Genomic DNA, 19,657 nt, shown 5'->3' on the forward strand with positions numbered 1-19,657 from the left:
CTATTCCTTTTTACATACTTGTAGAAGCTCTTGCAACCTGTTTTTATATTTCTTGCTAATTTACTCTCATTCTATTTTCTCCCATTTTTCAATTTTTTGGTCATCCTTTGCTGTTTTCTAAAGCTCTCCCACTCCTCGGGCTTAATACTATTCTTCGCAACATTATAAGCTATAAGACTATTAATTTTGCCAAGTTTATGTGCCTTTAAAACTTAGAGATCCTGATCAATTCAATTATGTAGGTAAAATCATCAGACATCATTATCATACACACAGCAGCAGCATTTCCCCTTTTTTTTCCCCCGGTCACACATTCTAGTACCAGACTTGAAATTGGTCAGAAACTTTTTTTAAATGCCAATTAATTGATGTGAATGACTGACTCATGTCTGGAACTAGAGGTTTTCACCGTGGCCACAATAAAAGTCTGGTTTTCACAATTTAATAGATTACTTAACCTCAATAGCTCCAATTTAACTCCGATCGACATCTTAAACTAAACAGTACCACTTGAAAAAGGAGCCACTGCCATACTAATATTCACACATGCTTTATAAAAAAATTAACGTTCACACTGAAAACAAAAAACCTGTCGACTAGAAGAGAGACGTGATCTTCCCTTTTCTCCTTTGTTCCATTATAAACTATTTTTATCCCTTTTCACTTAAACCAATTTTCAATTTCTGATATTTTCTATTGAATCCCATTCTGCACTGATTCAAAACTCACAGTCCGTGTCCTCAACCAAGCCTGTTAACTCCTGCACAACTCAACACTTTTCTCCAGTGTATGGGAGGGGTGTAATGACCTAGAATAAAGGGTGAAGGGAACGCTGAAGATTCAGTCGAGAGTCCCGGTCCTTTGCTCAGTTCACCCTTCGGAACTGCTGTAACTGCCTCTCTCAACATCTTCAACATTCTAAGTCCCATTCCTCATCCCTTTAAGACCATGCTTACAACTCCCACATTTTAACTTTTCACAGAACATCCCATCAATTCTGAGACAGCCCATTCCTACTGAGCCAGATACTCCCATTGTTTCACCTCTACATTTTCTGCATCAGTTTCTCTAATTGCTCCTTGCGCATCTGGGGTGATGGGGTACTGTCTCTAGGAAGGTGGTTCCCCTTCCTGCAGGACGACCTCAACCTTCATTCGTCTGGTGTGGCCTGGGGTCGGCCTCTTGTTGTCTTTCTCTCTGTCTGTGTCTCTGTCTTGATTTGCAGCACCGTGAAAGCTGCCTAATAAATGGTAATTTCTGTGCGAGTACTATGGACACAAGTTGGAGCTGTATTTGTGGACAATTTACTTTGTATTGATAAACTGTAAGATGTATTTTGACAAATGCCTCGATTCTTGCTTTTCAGCTGTGCGCCATTTTACCTGGAACATGCTGAGAAGGGGGACTGCACCTGGTGGAGCCTGGTCTCGTACAGCATCCAGTCAAACTGAGAGGCTGAAGGGTGATCGAGAAATGACTGCAACTCTGGATGAAAAGGACGTGTGTGCCTCTTCTGAGCCCATAACTTACTATCATGCCATTTATGAGCTACAGGAGAGGGAAGAGAATATAAACCCAAATACATCATTAAGCTCAGAAGATGATTACAACATGAGATGCTATGAACCTGTCAATCAAGAGCTCCAAGACTTCGATCAGGCCCCTCGGAACAACAGCGTAACCAGAACACGTGGAATATGCAAACACAACCTACCCCTAAGCAGTGACCAACAATCCTTCGTCCAGCACAAGAACATTCATCAGTCTCCACAAAGTAAAATGTACGAACACCACAGACCCAAACAGAAGAGTCCAAGATTGGGGTAAGCTTGAAAGAAACAATTTCTAATATTTTTTCCTGTTGGTTAGTTTTACCAGTTGATATACCTATCAATTCGTCCAATAAAAAGCGACGAGTTAGGAACGTAACTAAAGGTTTTTATTGACTAAATAACAGAGCCCACCCTCGTGGGTGATCGGGTCCAACAAGGAGGAATACCAGCCAGTCGACTACCTTTATACCTGGGCAGGTAGGTGGAGCCATGGGCGGAGTCGGAGGTGGTCAGCCCAGGTATAACAGCGCGACAAGAGGCGACCTCGTATCGTGATACAACAGTGATAACGGTGATAACTACAACAGTGATAACTATAGTGTAACGATAAAAGTGGTTTACCACATTCACCCCTTGTTTAGATTTGAGTCCGGCGGGGTGAAGTGTACTACCAGTTCTGGTATGTCAATCTGTCCGGAGGCCTCGTAAGCCTCTCCGATCGTCGCAGCGGCGGTGCTGCATTATCCGGTGTTAGTGCTGGTGTCTGCGTGGTCGGCGAAGGCTCGTGGGGTTCCGGCATGCCGTCTACCTGGGCTGGAATTGGGGGGGTGGTGGGGGGGGGTAAAGGTGGTGTCTCCGGAGTGCCCGAGGGTGCGAGGTCTCGTAAGGAGACAGTGTCCTCCCGCCCGTCTGGGTAAGCCACGTAGGCGTACTGGGGGTTGGCGTGCAGGAGGTTCACCCTTTCGACCAGGGGGTCTGTTTTATGGGCCCTCACGTGCTTTCGCAGCAAGACGGGCCCCGGAGAGGTCAGCCAGGTTGGTAGAGTGGTTCCCGTAGTCGACTTCCTGGGGAAAACAAACATTCGTTCATGGGGGGTGGCGTTAACGGCAGTGCAAAGTAGTGACCGGATGGAGTGCAGCGCTGTCGGGAGGACTTCCTGCCAGCGGGAGGTTGGGAGGCCCTTAGACTTTAAGGCTAAGAGGACGGCCTTCCATACCGTCGCGTTCTCTCTTTCCACCTGGCCGTTCCCTTGGGGGTTGTAGCTGGTGGTCCTACTTGCTGCAATACCTCTCGCTAGTAGGAACTGACGGAGTTCCTCGCTCATGAAAGAGGAGCCCCGGTCACTATGTATATAGTTTGGGAACCCGAACAAGGCGAAGAGGTCGTTCAGGCATTTAATGACCGTGGTACTGGTCATGTCTGGGCAGGGGAAGGCAAAGGGGAAACGGGAGTACTCATCAACAATGTTGAGGAAGTACACATTACGGTCAGAGGACGGGAGGGGCCCCTTAAAGTCGATGCTCAGGCGCTCGAAGGGGCGGGTGGCCTTGATCAGGCTTGCTCTGTCCGGCCTAAAGAAGTGCGGTTTGCACTCGGCGCAGGTCTGGCAGTTCCTGGTTATGGTCCTGACCTCCTCGATGGAGTAGGGCAGGTTGCGGGCCTTAATGAAGTGGTAAAGTCTGGTGACCCCGGGGTGGCAGAGGTCGTTGTGGAGGGTCTGAAGTCTATCACTTTGCGCGCTGGCGCATGTAATTCGTGACAGAGCATCGGGGGGTTCGTTCAGCTTACCTGGCCGGTACAAGATATCATAATCGTAGGTGGAGAGCTCGATTCTCCACCTCAAGATCTTGTCATTCTTGATTTTGCCCCTCAGCTTGTTATTAAACATAAAAGCGACCGAACGTTGGTCGGTAAGGAGGGTAAATCGTTTGCCTGCCAGGTAGTGCCTCCAGCGTCGTACCGCCTCCACAATCGCCTGGGCCTCCTTCTCGACCGACGAGTGTCGGATCTCAGGGCCCTGTAGGGTCCTTGAGAAGAAGGCCACCGGTCTCCCCTCCTGGTTAAGGGTGGCGGCTAGGGCGAAGTCAGATGCATCGCTCTCGACTTGGAAGGGGATGGACTCATCCACTGCGTGCATAGTGGCCTTGGCAATGTCTCCCTTAATGAGGGAGAAGGCTGCGCACGCTTCCTCCGTAAGGGGGAAGGATGTGGACTTCATGAGGGGTCTGGCTTTGTCCGCATAATTGGGCACCCATTGGGCATAGTAGGCGAAGAGCCCCAGGGTTCTCTTAAGTGCCTTAGGGCAGTGGGGGAGGGGTAGCTCCATGAGGGGGCGCATTCTTTCGGGGTCGGGGCCGATGAGTCCGTTCTCTACTACACAGCCAAGGATGGCAAGGCGCGAGGCGTTAAACACACATTTCTCCTTATTGTAGGTGAGGTTCAGCCGTTGGGCTGTACGGAGGAATTTCTCCAGATTCACGTCGTGGTCCTGCCGGTCGCGGCCGCAGATGGTGACGTTATCTAGGTAGGGGAATGTGGCCTGCAGTCCGTTCTGGTCAACCATCCGGTCCATCTCCCTTTGGAAGACCGAGACCCCGTTGGTGACACCGAAGGGGACCCTAAGGAAGTGGTATAGGCACCCATTCGCCTCGAAGGCGGTGTACTGGCGGTCCTCGGGGTGGATAGGGAGTTGGTGGTAGGCTGACTTAAGGTCGATGGTCGAGAATACGCGGTATTGTGCAATCTGATTGACCATGTCAGATATGCGGGGAAGGGGGTATGCGTCCAGCTGGGTGTATCTGTTTATGGTCTGGCTGTAGTCGATGACCAGGCGATTTTTATCGCCGGTCTTAACGACCACGACCTGGGCACGCCAGGGGCTGTTGCTCCCCTTGATGATGCCCTCCTTCAGGAGACGCTGCACCTCAGAGCTAATGAAAGCTCTGTCCCCAGCGCTGTACCGCCTGCTCTTGGTAGCGACGGGTTTGCAGTCGGGGGTGAGGTTAGCGAACAGGGAAGGTGGCGGCACCTTGAGGGTGGATAGGCTGCAGGTGTTACGCGGTGGGCGGTTTAACCTTCGCTGGTTGTCGACTGTGAGTGGGGGGAGGGGTCCACCGTATGCTAGGGTTACACTTTGGAGGTGGGATTGGAAGTCCAGCCCTAGTAGGACGGCAGCGCAGAGCTGGGGGAGGACGAGGAGTTTAAAGTTTTTATACTCTGTACCCTTAACCGACAAGGTCACAGCACAGTAGCCGCTAATGTCCGTGGCGTGGGACCTCGATGCCATCGAGATTCGGTTGCGCGTTGGCAGGACAGGGAGGGAGTAGTGGCTCACCGTGTCTGGGTGGATGAAGCTCTCCGTGCTTCCGCTGTCGAACAGGCAGGTCGTGGCGTGGCCGTTTACTTTGATGTCCATCATCGACTTGGACAGGTGGTGTGGGCGGGCTTGATCCAGAGTGACGGAGGCTAGCATGTAGGTAAGCGAGTCGTTGTCGTCTGCGGGCGAGGCGGTCGTCGGGTCCGGGGGCCCGGTGGCCCGGTGGCAGTCGGGCGTGGTGGGTAAAATGGCGTCTCCCACGAGGTAGGACAAAATGGCGGAGAAGATGGCTGCCCCCATAACTCACATGAGGCACTATTGGGGTCGGTTGCCTTGATCAAAGATGGCCGCCCCATGACTCACGTGTGGGGATACTGGCCTCAGTTGCCGTGAAAGAAGATGGCCGCCCCCACAGTTCGCATGAGGCACTGCTGGCCTCTGAAGATCCGCTCCTGCAGGCCTTAGAGAAATGGCCTTTCTTCCTGCAGGTTGTGCAGGTAGAGTTCCTGGCTGGGCAGCGCGACCTCGGGTGCTTCTCCTGGCCGCAAAAGAAGCAGCCGGCGGCCCGATCGCGGGTGCCCAATGTCGGAGCCGGTACCGGGGGTGGCGGGCCCGGTCGGGTCCGGGACGCCGACGCTGAGGTAGGTCCTGGGGGCGGCGCTGCGAAGGGTATTGCGGTAGGGGTCGGGCCCGAGTCCCAGGGTCGCGAGCAGTACCTGGAAAACGCCTCCTGGTCCTGATGGGCCACCTCCAGGGAGAGAGCGAGGGCTTCAGCTTTGTCCAGGTCGAGGTCTTTAGCTTCAAGCAGTCTTTGCCGTGAGTAGTCGGACCGTAGGCCTTTCACAAAGGCATCGCGGATATTATCTTCCGTATTTTCAACAGCCGTCACCGCTTTAAAGTCACAGTTCCTGCCGAGTGCTCTTAGCGCCCGTAAAAATTCAGCTACAGACTCTCCTGGCTGTTGCGGGCGGGATCTTAGGAGGTGCCTGGTGCACATGTAATTTACCGGGCTGCGGTACTGCTGTTTCAGTAGGTTGATAGCGGCCTCGTACGTAGTCGTGTCCTGGATGAGTGCGTATACTCTCGGGCTCGCTTGGGCGTTCAGAAGTCTTAGTTTGGATCTCTGCGGGGCGCCGGATTCTTCCAGGTAGGATTCGAAGCAGTCCAGCCAGTGTTTGAAGTTGAGGGCTGCGTTTGCTGCCTGTGGGTTTAGATCCAGGTACGGTGGTTTGAGGGCTTGCAGCCAAGCCGGCTGGTGTGGCTGTGCTTCTGGGAGGGCTTCTGGCTGGCCAGTAGTAGACATCTTTAAAATTTAGTCAATAAAATTGATATACCTATCAATTCGTCCAATAAAAAGCGACGAGTTAGGAACGTAACTAAAGGTTTTTATTGACTAAATAACAGAGCCCACCCTCGTGGGTGATCGGGTCCAACAAGGAGGAATACCAGCCAGTCGACTACCTTTATACCTGGGCAGGTAGGTGGAGCCATGGGCGGAGTCGGAGGTGGTCAGCCCAGGTATAACAGCGCGACAAGAGGCGACCTCGTATCGTGATACAACAGTGATAACGGTGATAACAATACAACAGTGATAACTATAGTGTAACGATAAAAGTGGTTTACCACACCAGTGACATGGGTTGAAGCAAATAATCCAAGATGCACTTTACTGACCAAATGCAAGTGCTGGATTATAATATAATTCTGATTATTGTGGATTCTCATTTATTGTGTGTTTTAGGGAGCTTTAAATTATAACTCTTTATAACTTGAATGAAGAAACGCAGGTGAAGGCTCAATGCCCTTAATGCAGTACTTGGGGGATATCGAGCTTGGGTTTTAACACCTTTTAATTATGGAATGCAAGGATGATTGATGGAAGTTGCACAGTTCTGCGGTTTTTCGGCAAAAATGAATTGGAATAGGAGATAGTGTTGCAAGAAGGAGGAAGAATGTGTGGAAGGAACAGTGTACTTCGAGCAGATGAGGGAAAGATCCAGAGAAGCAATCAAAAATCACCTGCCCAGGTGCACTCTTGCCAACATGTGCAACTCAACAAAAGAACAAACTTGCATCTGTATAGTGGCTTTCTTGTCCCCAGCATGGCCCAAAATGCTTCATATCCAATGAATTACTTCTGAAGCGTAGTTACTATTGTTTGATAGGTAAACATGGCAGGCAATTTGTGTAGACAGGTCCCAAAAGCAGCAAATCAGATACATCACCAGTTAATCTGGTCTCCTGATGTCAGGAACTGCCAGTTTGCACTGTTTCCTCCTCTTGGCCCATGGATATGGGTGATGCTGGTAAGGTCTCGTTTCTTACCGATACAAGTTTCTTTACAAACGAATGAAGCAGTTGGATTATTTTACAATAATCCAGCAGGTTTTCGTCATCATTTTTCCACTTCCCCATCCCACGGTGGGAATTTAGAACTCGCAACCTCTGGGTTGCTAGTTCAATATCATAATCACCATGCTACACCTCCCAAACCCGCCACCTCCACCACCTAGAAGGACAAGGGCAACAGACACATGGAAACACCACCACCTCCGAGTCTCTCGCGTTCCTTCATTGTCACTGGGTCAAAACCCTGGAACTGCTCCCCAACAGCGCTGAGGGAGTACCTTCACCTCACGGACTGCAGCGGTTCAAGAAGGCAGCTCACCACCACTTTTTTTCAGGGGCAATTAGGGATGGGCAATAAGTACTGGCCTTGCCAGCGACATCCACATCCCATGAATGAATAAAAAGAACCTACCATATCTGTATACTGGTAGCCTGCTACTATCCTTTCCCATAGCACGAGTCAGACTGTTGTGTTTGTGTTTACCCCAGACACTGCCATTTGCCTCTATCTCCTCACATGCATAGATATTTTTTATCACACATGCCTAATTCTTTATAAAAAGTTGCATTTAATGGATTGTAGATTGATGTAAGGATTTGGGTACAATTTGAGAAATAGGAAATGAAGAACTTGTGACAATCAAATTTAAGATTTGGAGAAGCCTAAAAGCATTAAGAGGCTATTGTACTGATTAAAGTTGAAACAATTGACCATATTTTATTTATGAATTGGATCTGGTCTGACTTGAATGAACGATAGCCCAGGACCTAGGATTTGACAGCTGTCTGTGTTAAGAGCCTAAAACGTTTCTTTTGACCAGCTCGTGTGTCCCTGTACCCAATGTAAATATTATGTCCACCTTGGGTTGAAAGAGACATGATGGGACCAAAGATCCTTCCAAGTTTTGAGATGTGATACTGTGGCGGAGCCACCAAAGGACTCAGAGCAGTTGTACATAATTCCTTTAACAGCAGTGTAGTTACTGTCTGTGCCTGTACCTTTAATTACACTGTTTGACTGTACAATGTCTAGTTACCTTTACAGCACGGTTTCAACGTGATGACGTCATGCCATTAGTCACGTGATTCCCCAATGGCGGGAAGAACGTGATGACGTCAGCCTTCAGCCCAGGGGATCAGTCCTCGTGGAGCCTTCAAGGAGAGCAGACCTGTAGTTGATGTATTCCAGCAGTTTCTAGTTAAAACCTGTTTTGTTCCATTAAAGTTCATTGTTTTAATTGCCTGAGTCGAACTCAGTCTTTTCGATAGGAACCTCCGTTCCTACATTGGTGACCCCGATTTCTATGAACAATTTTCGTGGAAGATTCATCATGGACATGAACGCCGTCACGCTGAAACTGCCACAGTTCTGGGAGCAACAACCAGACGCCTGGTTTATCCAGGCTGAAGCCCAGTTCGCCATCAGGAACATCGTCGCGGATCAGACCCGTTATTATTACGTGGTCTCCACCCTCGACAAAGCAACTGCATCACGGATCATCAGCCTCCTCGGTAGTCCTCCTACTGACAGCAAGTATGATGCAATTAAGGCGCGGTTGCTTCAGGTCTTCGGGCTCTCGAAGTCAGAGCGCGCTCGCCGGCTCATCATGATGCCCGGCCTCGGGGACTCCAAACCGTCCAAGCTCATGAGCCAAGTGCTCACGCTCTTGGGTGCTTCCTCTTCCGGGAGCTTTTCCTCTACCAAATGCCTGAGCAGGTACAGGCTGCCCTAGCCAGATCCGACATTACAGACTGCGCCGAGCTTGCTGCTGAAGCCGATAAGATTTTCACGGTAACCCAGCAGTGCTGCGCGGCCACGAGGCGCTCATCCCCCACAGACGCGGTTCCAGCTCCTCCTACAGTGGGCTGGTGCTCCTACCACACCCGTTTTGGCGCGAAAGCACGATGCTGCCGCTCCCCCTGCAGTTTTTCGCCCCAACAAAACCAACAAAGCTCCTGCAGCGTTCCTGGTGAAGGAGGACCGGGTCTAACAGGTGTTCCGCAGTTGCGATGGCCGTCGGATCTACGGGGAAACTTCTTTATATCACCGATTCCCTATTGGGCTGACGTTTTCATTGTGACACTGGGGCGCAGTGTAGCATTCTACCTGCGTCGAAGCTCGATATGCAGGCTGGAAACCTCGGTTTTTCCCTCGTAGCGGCTAATGGCGCAGCAATTCGAACTTTCTGAAAGCGGCGGGTCGAAGTCTGTTTCGGCGGTCAGCGCTTCTTTTGGGAATTCGTCACGGCCACAGTCTCACAGGCCATCCTAGGGGCGGATTTTCTGTGTGCCAACAGCCTCCTCGTCGATGTCCGGCACCACTGGCTGATCAACGCGGTTACCCTCCACTCGATTCCGTGCTACCACGGTACCTCCGTGTCGCGCTCTATTGCCTGCGCCTTCCCTCCTCTGGATGACTTCACTCGGCTCCTCAGAGAGTTTCCGGAGCTGACAAGGCCCACTTTCTCCTCCTCGGCAACAAAGCATGGTGTTGAACATCATATCACCACGACTGGCTCCCCGGTTTCTGCGCGGGCTAGAAGGCTCGAACCCGGCAAGCTCGCGGCTGCAAAAGCGGAGTTCGACACGATGGAGCGGCTCGGGATCATTCGATGATCCAATAGTCCCTGGTCCTCGCCTCTGCATATTGTTCCGAAACCGGGCAGCAACTGGCGGCCAAGCGGTGACTACCGACGCCTAAACGACGCCACCACTCTGGATCGGTACCCGATTCCGCATATTCAGGATTTCTCGGCCCATTTGGCGGGAAATTCTATCTTTTCTAAAGTCGACCTCGTCCGGGGATATCACCAGGTTCTCGTGCACCCGCAAGACGTCCCGAAAACTGCAGTCATCACCCCTTTTGGCCTCTTTGAGTTCCTGCGGATGCCGTTTGGCTTGAAGAACGCAGCGCAGGCGTTCCAGCGTTTAATGGACTCCGTGCTCCAAGACCTACGCTTCATCTTCGTCTACCTTGACGATATTCTCATCGCCAGTGCTAGCAAGGAAGAGCACATCTCCCATTTGCGTTCCCTCTTCACGCGCCTCAGCCAGCACGGTTTAATCATCAACCCGGCCAAGTGCCAGTTCGGCCTGCAGCAGATCGATTTCTTGGGACACCGCATAACATCGGACGGCGCCGTCCCCTTAATGACGAAGGTGGAAGCGGTTACCTCTTTCCCGCGCCCACCAACCGTCAAGGCCTTGCAAGAGTTCCTGGGGATGGTCAACTTCTCCCACCGTTTTGTCCCGAAGGTGGCTCAGCTTATGCAACCCTTGTACGGGCAAGTCCGGTAAGGATCCAATCAGCTGGACAGCCGAGATGGACCAGGCGTTTGTCAACACCAAGAGCGCTTTGGCCAACGCAACCATGCTGGCGCACCCACTTCCAGGTGCCACCATTGCCTTTACCACGGACGCGCCCGACTACGCCATCGGTGCAGTGCAAGAGTAGCAGTGGGTCAACGGCACGGGGCAACCGCTGGCGTTTTTCAGCCGTCAACTACGGAAAAATGAAAAAAAATACAGCAACTTCGATCGGGAGCTACTGGCTCTTTTCCTCGCCATTCGCCATTTCCGGTTCTTATTGGAAGGACGTCCCTTCACGGCTTTTGTCGACCACAAACCTCTTACGTTCGCCATGGCCAGGACCGCCGAACCGTGGTCTGCTCGTCAACAATGTCACTTGACGTTTATTTCCGAATTTACCATGGACATTCAACATGTGTCTGGTAAGGACAACCTGGTGGCGGATTGCCTCTCCCGTGCGACGGTCCACGCGGTACACCTGGGGATCGACTACGCCCTCATGGCTGCAGATCAGGCCTTGGACACTGAGGTCCAATCATACAGAACCGTTCCCTCTAGCTTCCAAGCGACCGACGTCACTTTCCAGGCCACAGGTGCCACACTCCTTTGCGACGTTTCCATGGGCGTTCCCCGACCTATCGTGCCGGTCGCATGGCGCCGGAAGGTGTTTGATGCCATACACGGGTTGTCGCACCCTGGGATGAAGGCTTCACAACGGCTTATGTCGGCAAAGTTCGTCTGGAAAGGTATGCACCTCGATGTCCGTGACTGGGCTAATACCTGCGTCGTCTGCCAGAAGGCCAAAGTCCAGCGTCATGTTAAAGCTCCAGTGGCTACGTTCGCTGTTCCGGAGCGTCGTTTCGACCACGTGCATGTGGACCTTGTGGGGCCGCTTCCGCCTTCTTGGGGTTATACTCATCTCCTCACCATGGTGGACCGCACCACTAGGTGGCCAGAGGCAATTCCTTTGGTTTCCACCACTTCGGCAGACGTCGCTAGAGCTTTCATCTCCTGTTGGGTTGCCCGTTTCGGGGTACCGGCGGACATCTCTTCTGACCGTGGGCCACAATTTTCCTTGGAGCTTTGGAACACTGTAGCTCGGGGGCTCGGCCCCAAACTTCATCGCACCACCGCCTATCATCCACAGGCGAACGGCCTTTGCGAGCGATTCCACAGGTCGCTTAAAGCCGCCCTTCGGGCCAGTCTTCAAGGTGCAGGATGGGTGGACAGACTTCCATGGGTCCTTTTGGGTCTTTGTACGGTGCTCAAAGAAGACCTGCAATCATCCTCAGCTGAACTCGTCTACGGCCAGCCTCTCCGAGTACCAGGGGATTTCCTCCCTTCTCCCACAGAGCCATGGTCCGCCTCCCAGCAACTTGTTAGCCACCAGGAAGCGGCCAGATGCTTCGCTCCGGTGCCTACATCAAATCACGGCTTACAGAACTCCCACGTGCCACAGGGACTGAAGAATGCTGAGTATGTGTTCATCCGCCACGACGCTCACTGGGATCCGCTCAAACCCCCTTACACTGGTCCTTTCCACGTCATTGAACCAGGAGACAAATCCTTTTCGGTCGACATTGGAGGAAAGTCGGATCACATCTCGGTGGACCGATTGAAGCCGGCGCACCTGGACCTGGACCACCCAGTCGTCGTCGCTCAACCACCCAAACGTGGCCGACCGCCCGCAGCCGCCGCGCCAGATCAACCAAAGCTGCCCGCCAACTCGACCACGCTCGCCGTGCCTGCTCAACCAAAACCGACTGCCAGCTCAACCACCGGTCATCAACTTCCTCTGCCAGGGTATCGAAGTCGATCAGACAGACTTGTCAGACCTCCTCCTCGTCTCACTTTTTCTGTTAAAGACAATTCTGGGGGGGGCGCATGTGGCGGAGCCACCAAAGGACTCAGAGCGGTTGTACATAATTTCTTTAACAGCAATGTAGTTACTGTCTGTGCCTGTACCTTTAATTACACTGTTTGACTGTACAATGTCTAGTTACCTTTACAGCGCGGTTTCAACGTGATGACGTCATGCTGTTAGTCACGTGATTCCCCAATGGTGGGAAGAACGTGATGACGTCATGCCGTCAACCTTCAGACCAGAGGATCAGTCCTCGTGGAGCCTTCAAGGAGAGCAGACCTGTAGTTGATGTATTCCAGCAGTTTCTAGTTAAAACCTGTTTTGTTCCATTAAAGTTCATTGTTTTAATTGCCTGAGTCGAACTCAGTCTTTTCGATAGGAACCTCCGTTCCTACAATACTACATTTAAACACGTGAACCTGATTGTGATAGATAAGTGGCAAAGCTATTAGTATTTTGGATTTGGTAAGGTCCATGAGTTCTTGAAAGGTGCTGTCTCACCAACACCCACGTGGTCTTTCTCTGCAGTGTTTATGTAGTTTTTGAGTTTCATAGTTCAATTCGATCTACAAATCAATCAAATCAAATCAACTTTTATTGTCATTGTTAGTGCACAAGTGCAGTACAACGAAATGTAGGCTTGCGGCTCCCGAGAGTGTACATTTAGATTAAGACATTTAAACATTCAACATACATTTGGCTTGTAATACATTAACATAAACATAACCATAATAAAGTGCATTGGCAGATGTGCAGGCTTTAGAGTTTATTTGTGGAGTTCAGTAGGATGACAGCCCTGGGAAAGAAGCTGTTCCTAAATCTGGTCGTACGGGTGCGAATGCATCTGTAGCGTCTCCCAGATGGCAGGAGGGCGAACAGACTGTGGTTGGGGTGGGTAGGGTCTTTGATGATGGACCGTGACCTCCGTAAACAGCGTTTCTGGTATATGTGCTCTATGGTCGGTAATCGGGTGCCGGTAATGCGTTGGGCAGTTTTGACTACCCGCTGCAGGGCTTTCCGGTCATAGTAGCTACAGCTGCCATACCATACTGTGATACAGTTTGTCAGGATGCTCTCTATTGTGCAGCGGTAAAAGTTAGAGAGGATCAGGGTGACAGGTTACATCCCTTCAGCCTCCTTAGGAAATATAGGCGCTGCTGGGCCTTCTTCACCAGAGAGGAGGTATTGAGGGACCAGGAGAGGTCTTCCGTGATGTGGACTCCGAGGAACTTCAAGCTTTCCACCACAGCCCCATTGATGTGGATGGGGGTGTGACTTCCGCCTTTAGACTTCCTGAAGTCCACAATGATTTCTTTGGCTTTCTTGATGTTAAGGGCCAGGTTGTTATTGGCGCACCACTTCACGAGATGCTGGACCTCCTCCCTGTAGGCTGACTCATCGTTGTTGGTGATCTGGCCTACTACCGTGGTATCATCCACAAACTTGATGATGGTGTTGGGACCATGAACAGCCACACAGTCGTGAGTGAAGAGGGAGTAGAGGAGGGGGCTCAGCACACATCCTTGTGGGGCCCCCGTGTTCAGGGTCAGGGGGGCGGAGGTGTGGTTACCTAATTTGACAGACTGGGGTCTGTTTGTTAGGAAGTCCAGGGTCCAGTTGCAGAGGGAAGTGTTCAGGCCAAGAGTTTGGAGTTTGGTGGCCAGCTTGTTGGGGACGATAGTGTTGAATGCTGAGCTGTAGTCTATGAACAACATTCTGCTGTAGGTCTCCTTACCATCTAAGTGATTCAGTGCCGAGTGTAGAGCAGTTGTGATTGCATCCTCCGTTGATCTGTTTGCACGATAGGCAAACTGGTGTTGGTCAAGAGAGGCGGGAACACTGGCTTTGATGTGAGCCAGGACCAGTCTCTCGAAACACTTCATTATGATGGGTGTGAGTGCGACAGGTCGATAGTCGTTCAGGCACGTCACAGCCGTTTGTTTTGGCACAGGAATAATGGTAGTGGTCTTGAAGCATGTAGGGACTACTGCCTGGGCCAATGACAGATTGAAGATGGCGGTGAAGACATCGTTATATTAATAAACGTTATATTAATAAACCTCATTGAGGAGGAACCACAGTTTACGCAGATTAGTGGTGGTGGAGATTTTAGGTGGAAAATCTAGTCTTATGGTGTGAGTGTTTGCAAACGTGAAACAAAAATGAATGTAAAACTAAAGTCACCGATCCAACCCTGGCCTCTTGTGCATCTCCCATTTCCTTTGCCCCCATTGGTGACTGTGCCTTCAGCTGTCTAGGCCCTAAGCTCTGGAATTCCCTTCCCCAAACTTCTTTGCCTCTCCACACATCTCTCTCCTTTACATAGAAACATAGAAGATAGGAGCAGGAGTAGGCCATTCGGCCCCTCGAGCCTGCTCCGCCATTCAATGCGATCATGGCTGATCATCCAAATTCAGTACCCTGTCCCTGCCTTCTCCCCATATCCCTTGATCCCTTTAGCCTTAAGAAATATATCTAACTCCTTCTTGAATATATTTCATGAATTGGCCTCCACTGCCTTCTGTGGTAGAGAATTCCACAGGTTCACCACTCTCTGGGTGAAGAAATTCCTCCTCATCTCTGTCCTAAATGGCTTACCCCTTATCCTTAGACTGTGACCCCTGGTTCTGGCCATCGGGAACATCCTTCCTGCATCTAGTCTGTCCAGTCCTGTTAAAATTTTATAAGTTTAAGACGCTCCTTCAAACCTAAGCGTTTGGTCATTTATCCTTGTGGCTTGGTGTGAAGCACCTTGGGCTGTTTTACTACATTAAAGGTACGATGGAAATGCAAGTTGTTGGGATTAAATGCTGAAGGTATTTTGGATTTTGTTGTCATTTTTGATGTTTTCAACAAATTTTTTTTCAATTCAACACGATTAAACTTTTTTATGATGTTTCTTTATTTTTGGGGCTGGGAGGATGTTTTGCTCCTTTTTTTAGATCACAGAATCTGAATGGAGAAGGGTGACGGCAGCAATGTGAAATTCTACACTGTCAGAATTTGCCAGCTGCTTTCATGGGTTTATTGTTTGAGTGAGAACTCTTAAAGGAGTATTGTCACCCTGTGGGGTAATTATGAGGTCATGTGAGTTTATCAAACAGTTTGCTCAGAAATTTGGGGGATTGCTTTCTCCCACTTGCCAATATTAACAACAAAAAAACCCAGTGTGAGTATATAGCCAGTGTTCCTGCTTTACGCTCGTGGTGACATTTTCACTATCATTAGCGAACAGAGAATATATACCCCCCAATATTTCTAGATGTCATTACTGGCCTCTGACATAGTTTGAACTAACATGAGCAATCACAGTGGAGCTTTTGTTGGGGATATTTAACATTTTGACTAAGCCTTTTGGCAATTGCTTTTTTTTTACTGTAAATTTTAGTTTAGCGCTATCTTTTATTTAATTTCTGTGGAGTTCTTTTTAACCATCTCACAACAGAAAATTAAAATAAGTGTACCTTGATCATGATCCATTACACTTACTAATTCTTCTGTAATTACATTACAATTTAATATTTTCCAGTAGATCAGCAGGATTGGGGGTTGCTGTAGAACAAAAATACAAAATATACTTATAATTTGATGAGTTTTTATATGGCGTGCACACTACACAGGAACAATTGGGTTGGTGAGAAAATGGTTTTTAAAAATTGTCACACTTAGGATTCATTCTCTACATATGTTTATCTGGATACAAACCCATTGCTAACTTTTCATTTACGTTGAAAGCAATTTTTGAGGCATTACTCAGACATGCTGTGAAAGTGTAGACTGTCAACCACATGTTATTTTAATTTCAATTTACACACTTTCCTGGGTCATAGCACAACGCAGAGTGCAAGGTGCATTATAGGTGACCTAATAATTGCAGGTACAAGTTCGGTACTCTTCGATGGTTTTACTTCCAGCAAGGGCTGAGGGGGGATGGATCTGAGAATTTGTTGGAAACTAGAATTGTGTGATCCCTGTGGGGTAGAAGGACAGTGGAGGGCTGGGAACTTTCATTCTTCAAGTGAATCTGTGTTCCCTTCAGTTGTGAGCTTGGGGCTGGAAATTGTGGTCGGGTGCAGCGTGCCAGCAAGAAAGACACTTCATTTTCTAGCATTTCCACAGCCTGTGCATTACTGGTTCCAAGTGGCAAATGGAGTTTTTCAAAAGAATATGTGTACATTATAGCTGTACTTCCGATTGTGCAGAACTTCAAGGACCTAATCTATGGAACAAATGCATGTAAGCTCCAGTAATGGCTCTGGATTGTAAATGCAAGCTCTATATTTAATACTTGGGCAAAAATAAAATTGCTCGAGGTAACAACTTAAGAATTGATACAGTGCCTTTTACACAGAAAATGGCTCACGGTGCTTCAGACTAGATTTGGAAATGAAACCGAGCATGGAAAATGGAAGCGAGAGAGCTTAGGAAATGGAGCGGAAAGCTGAGCTGAAGAGATGGGTTTAGAGGTGGACAGGTGAAGAGGTCTTGGCAGGGAGTTTCAGAAAGCAGGACAAATGGAACTGAATGCAAGGCAGGAAATACTGTACCTTGACAGATAGTGTACAGAACAAGACATATGTTTAGCATAAGCCCTGTTTAGACTGCAGTTAAATTACCATGGTCAAACTCTCCTGATACTCACACTCCAAATTAATTACTTGGTGAACTATTAATTAGATGTTTTGCTCTCAAATGTGGGAATTCTTTTGCAGCTGCTCTGTGTAGTTTTTGTGGTGTTATAAAAATTGTTGGAATCCTGTCCTACAGTAGAATTAGTGAGTTTAAAAAAAGTGTTGTCGGGATGTGGCTGATTCTGGCAAGGCCGCATTTATTGCCCATTCTTCCGCACATTCAACTGTAATATGGCTGCAGATGGGATATTTTCATCACTTTTAGAACTAATCACTTGATATTACGCTCTGATAACCTGGAACCATTCTACGGTTATATCTGGATAGGTTACCATCCTTACTAAACTCGATCTTTTCTTTTATAAAGCAGGGCTGTTCTTGTTTAGAGTTTGATTTTAGGTTAATCCTGCTGGGTTCATCTGCTTCTGGTCTGTACTTACTGGGATCTGGCTTCACAAGGTTTTTTTATTCATTGCAATGTGTAATTGTGATGTGTATTAAATATAGATGGCATCCTGAAGATGTTAGGCCTTTGCATTATCAGAGACTCGGAGAATAAAATGTGCTTTTACTGGGGGAATAAGAACATAGGAAATAGGAGCAGGAATAGGCCATTTGGCCCCTCGAGCCTGCTCCGCCATTCAATAAGGTCATGGCTGAACTTGGGCTCAAAGCCACTTCCCCGCCCGCTCCCCATAACCCTTCACTCCCTTATCTTGCAAAAATCTGTCTATCTCCACCTCCACGGCTCTCTGGGGCAGAGAATTCCACAGGTTTGCGACCCTCGGAGAAGAAATTCTTCCTCATCAGTTCTAAAAGGGCGACCCTTTATTCTGAAACTATGCCCCCGAGTTCTAGATTTCCCCATGAGGGGTAAAACATCCTCTCTGCATCTACCTTTTTGAGCCCCCTCAGTATCTTATATGTTTCAATAAGATCACCTCTCATTCTTCTAAATTCCAATGAGTATCGGCCCAACCTGTTCAACCTTTCTTCAACGAAGGCTTGTTTCGGGGTGGGGGTGCGGTTGGGTCCTGATCCAGGTTTTGAAATGCTGAGAGGCATAGACAATGTAGATGTAAGCAGGTTATTAATCTTGGACTGTGAGATCAGAACTAGAAGATGTAAATACAAAATCAACAAGCCTCGAGCAAGATTGGAGAGTCGAATACTTTTGCCTCTCCAATATACCTGTACTTTTGCCCACATAGTAGGGTATACTTGGACCAGCCGACGAGGTAAATCAACCATTTTATAAAAAAGAAAAGGTGTCTAAATATATAACAGAATAGAATGTGTGTTGATGCATATGGATGAGATACACAATGGAACATGATGGTCCCTGCTGAGCTCGTGGGACCATGGAAATGTCAAGTCATGAAAAGCAACTGATCTAACAGGACTGGACAGACTAGATGCAGGAAGGATGTTCCCGATGGTCGGGGAGTCCAGAACCAGGGGTCACAGTCTAAGGATAAGGAGTAAGCCATTTAGGACTGAGATGAGGAGGAATTTCTTCACCCAGAGAGTGGTGAACCTGTGGAATTCTCTACCACAGAAGGCAGTAGAGGCCAATTCATTAAATATATTCAAGAAGGAGTTGGATATATTTCTCAAGGCTAAAGGGATCAAGGGGTATGGGGAGAAAGCAGGGACCGGGTACTGAATTTGGATGATCAGCCATGATCGCATTGAATGGCGGAGCAGGCTTGAGGGGCCGAATGGCCTACTCCTGCTCCTATCTTCTATGTTTCTATCAGCTTCAGAATGTTCCTTGAAAGAAAATAAGTGAATAATTTTGAAAAGTTGAAAAAGGGGAATTAAAAGTTTCTCAGTACAGACAAATCAGAGAAATCGAGTTTTTTTAAACGAGAAATTGAACAAGGTGCTTCCTTCACACTGCTTTTGAGATTCAAGCAAAAGTTGCCATTTGAGGCTGTCATCATTTGTGGGAAATTACAGAGACTGCTGGTTTTAATGACTCATAATAGGATTGAGTCAGGTTCACTGCAAAAAGGTACCAGATACTGTATAACCATTAGAAGATAAATTGTTTCGTGCATTAACATTTGGGCCAGATTTTGCTGTGGCAGGGCATCAAACGGCGTCTGCCGTTAGTTACACTTGCACGTTTAGGTTTTTTAATTTTTTGCGTGGCAAGTTGCTGAAGTGTGAGCTGATAACATCGCAGCGAGAGAAACCGGGCATCTGGGAACTGAGTGAACAGGACAAGCAACTGCGTATTTCCTTAACCAATGACATTGAAGGATTGCAAGGACTGAGAAGGAAGTGTAAGTTAGAGTGAGTGAATTCAATGTCAAATCAGGTACAGAAAGAGAAATAGAGAGAGGGAAAGATTGGATTAAGAGAGCGGGGAAAAAAAGACAGAAAGGAAAAGTAAAACATTTCTAAGACCTCCAACAACAATTAAAGCCTAAAGGAATGAGACTCCACATTTTAATAGTTCATTTTCAGTGCTAGAGATGTTGACTGGCAGTAATTAAGTTATCATGTAATTAAAAGGGTGATTAGACTGGAATGGACTAGACTTAGCTTTCTGTGATGAGTTTAGCTTGTATCTACTGCAACCTCACGCCATTCAACGCATTTCAATGGTGAGGTAGACGGTGAGATG

At 48.6% G+C, this 19,657-nt stretch overlaps 1 protein-coding gene across 1 annotated transcript in view; it reads left to right on the top strand.

Annotated features, from left to right (window-relative positions):
• The window catches only part of cacna1ba (calcium channel, voltage-dependent, N type, alpha 1B subunit, a), an 820,126-nt gene that overhangs the window by 6,863 nt on the left and 793,606 nt on the right, over nt 1-19,657 (top strand). Inside the window, exon 2 of the mRNA XM_085965795.1 lies at nt 1,367-1,823. Within this exon, the coding sequence (XP_085821921.1) occupies nt 1,367-1,823 (457 nt within the window). The remainder of the gene's footprint in view (nt 1-1,366; nt 1,824-19,657) is intronic.

The sequence above is a fragment of the Somniosus microcephalus genome, chromosome 23 (genome assembly GCF_052327205.1).
Source record: "Somniosus microcephalus isolate GS21.2 chromosome 23, FLI_Smic_1.0, whole genome shotgun sequence".
Taxonomy (NCBI): domain Eukaryota; kingdom Metazoa; phylum Chordata; class Chondrichthyes; order Squaliformes; family Somniosidae; genus Somniosus; species Somniosus microcephalus.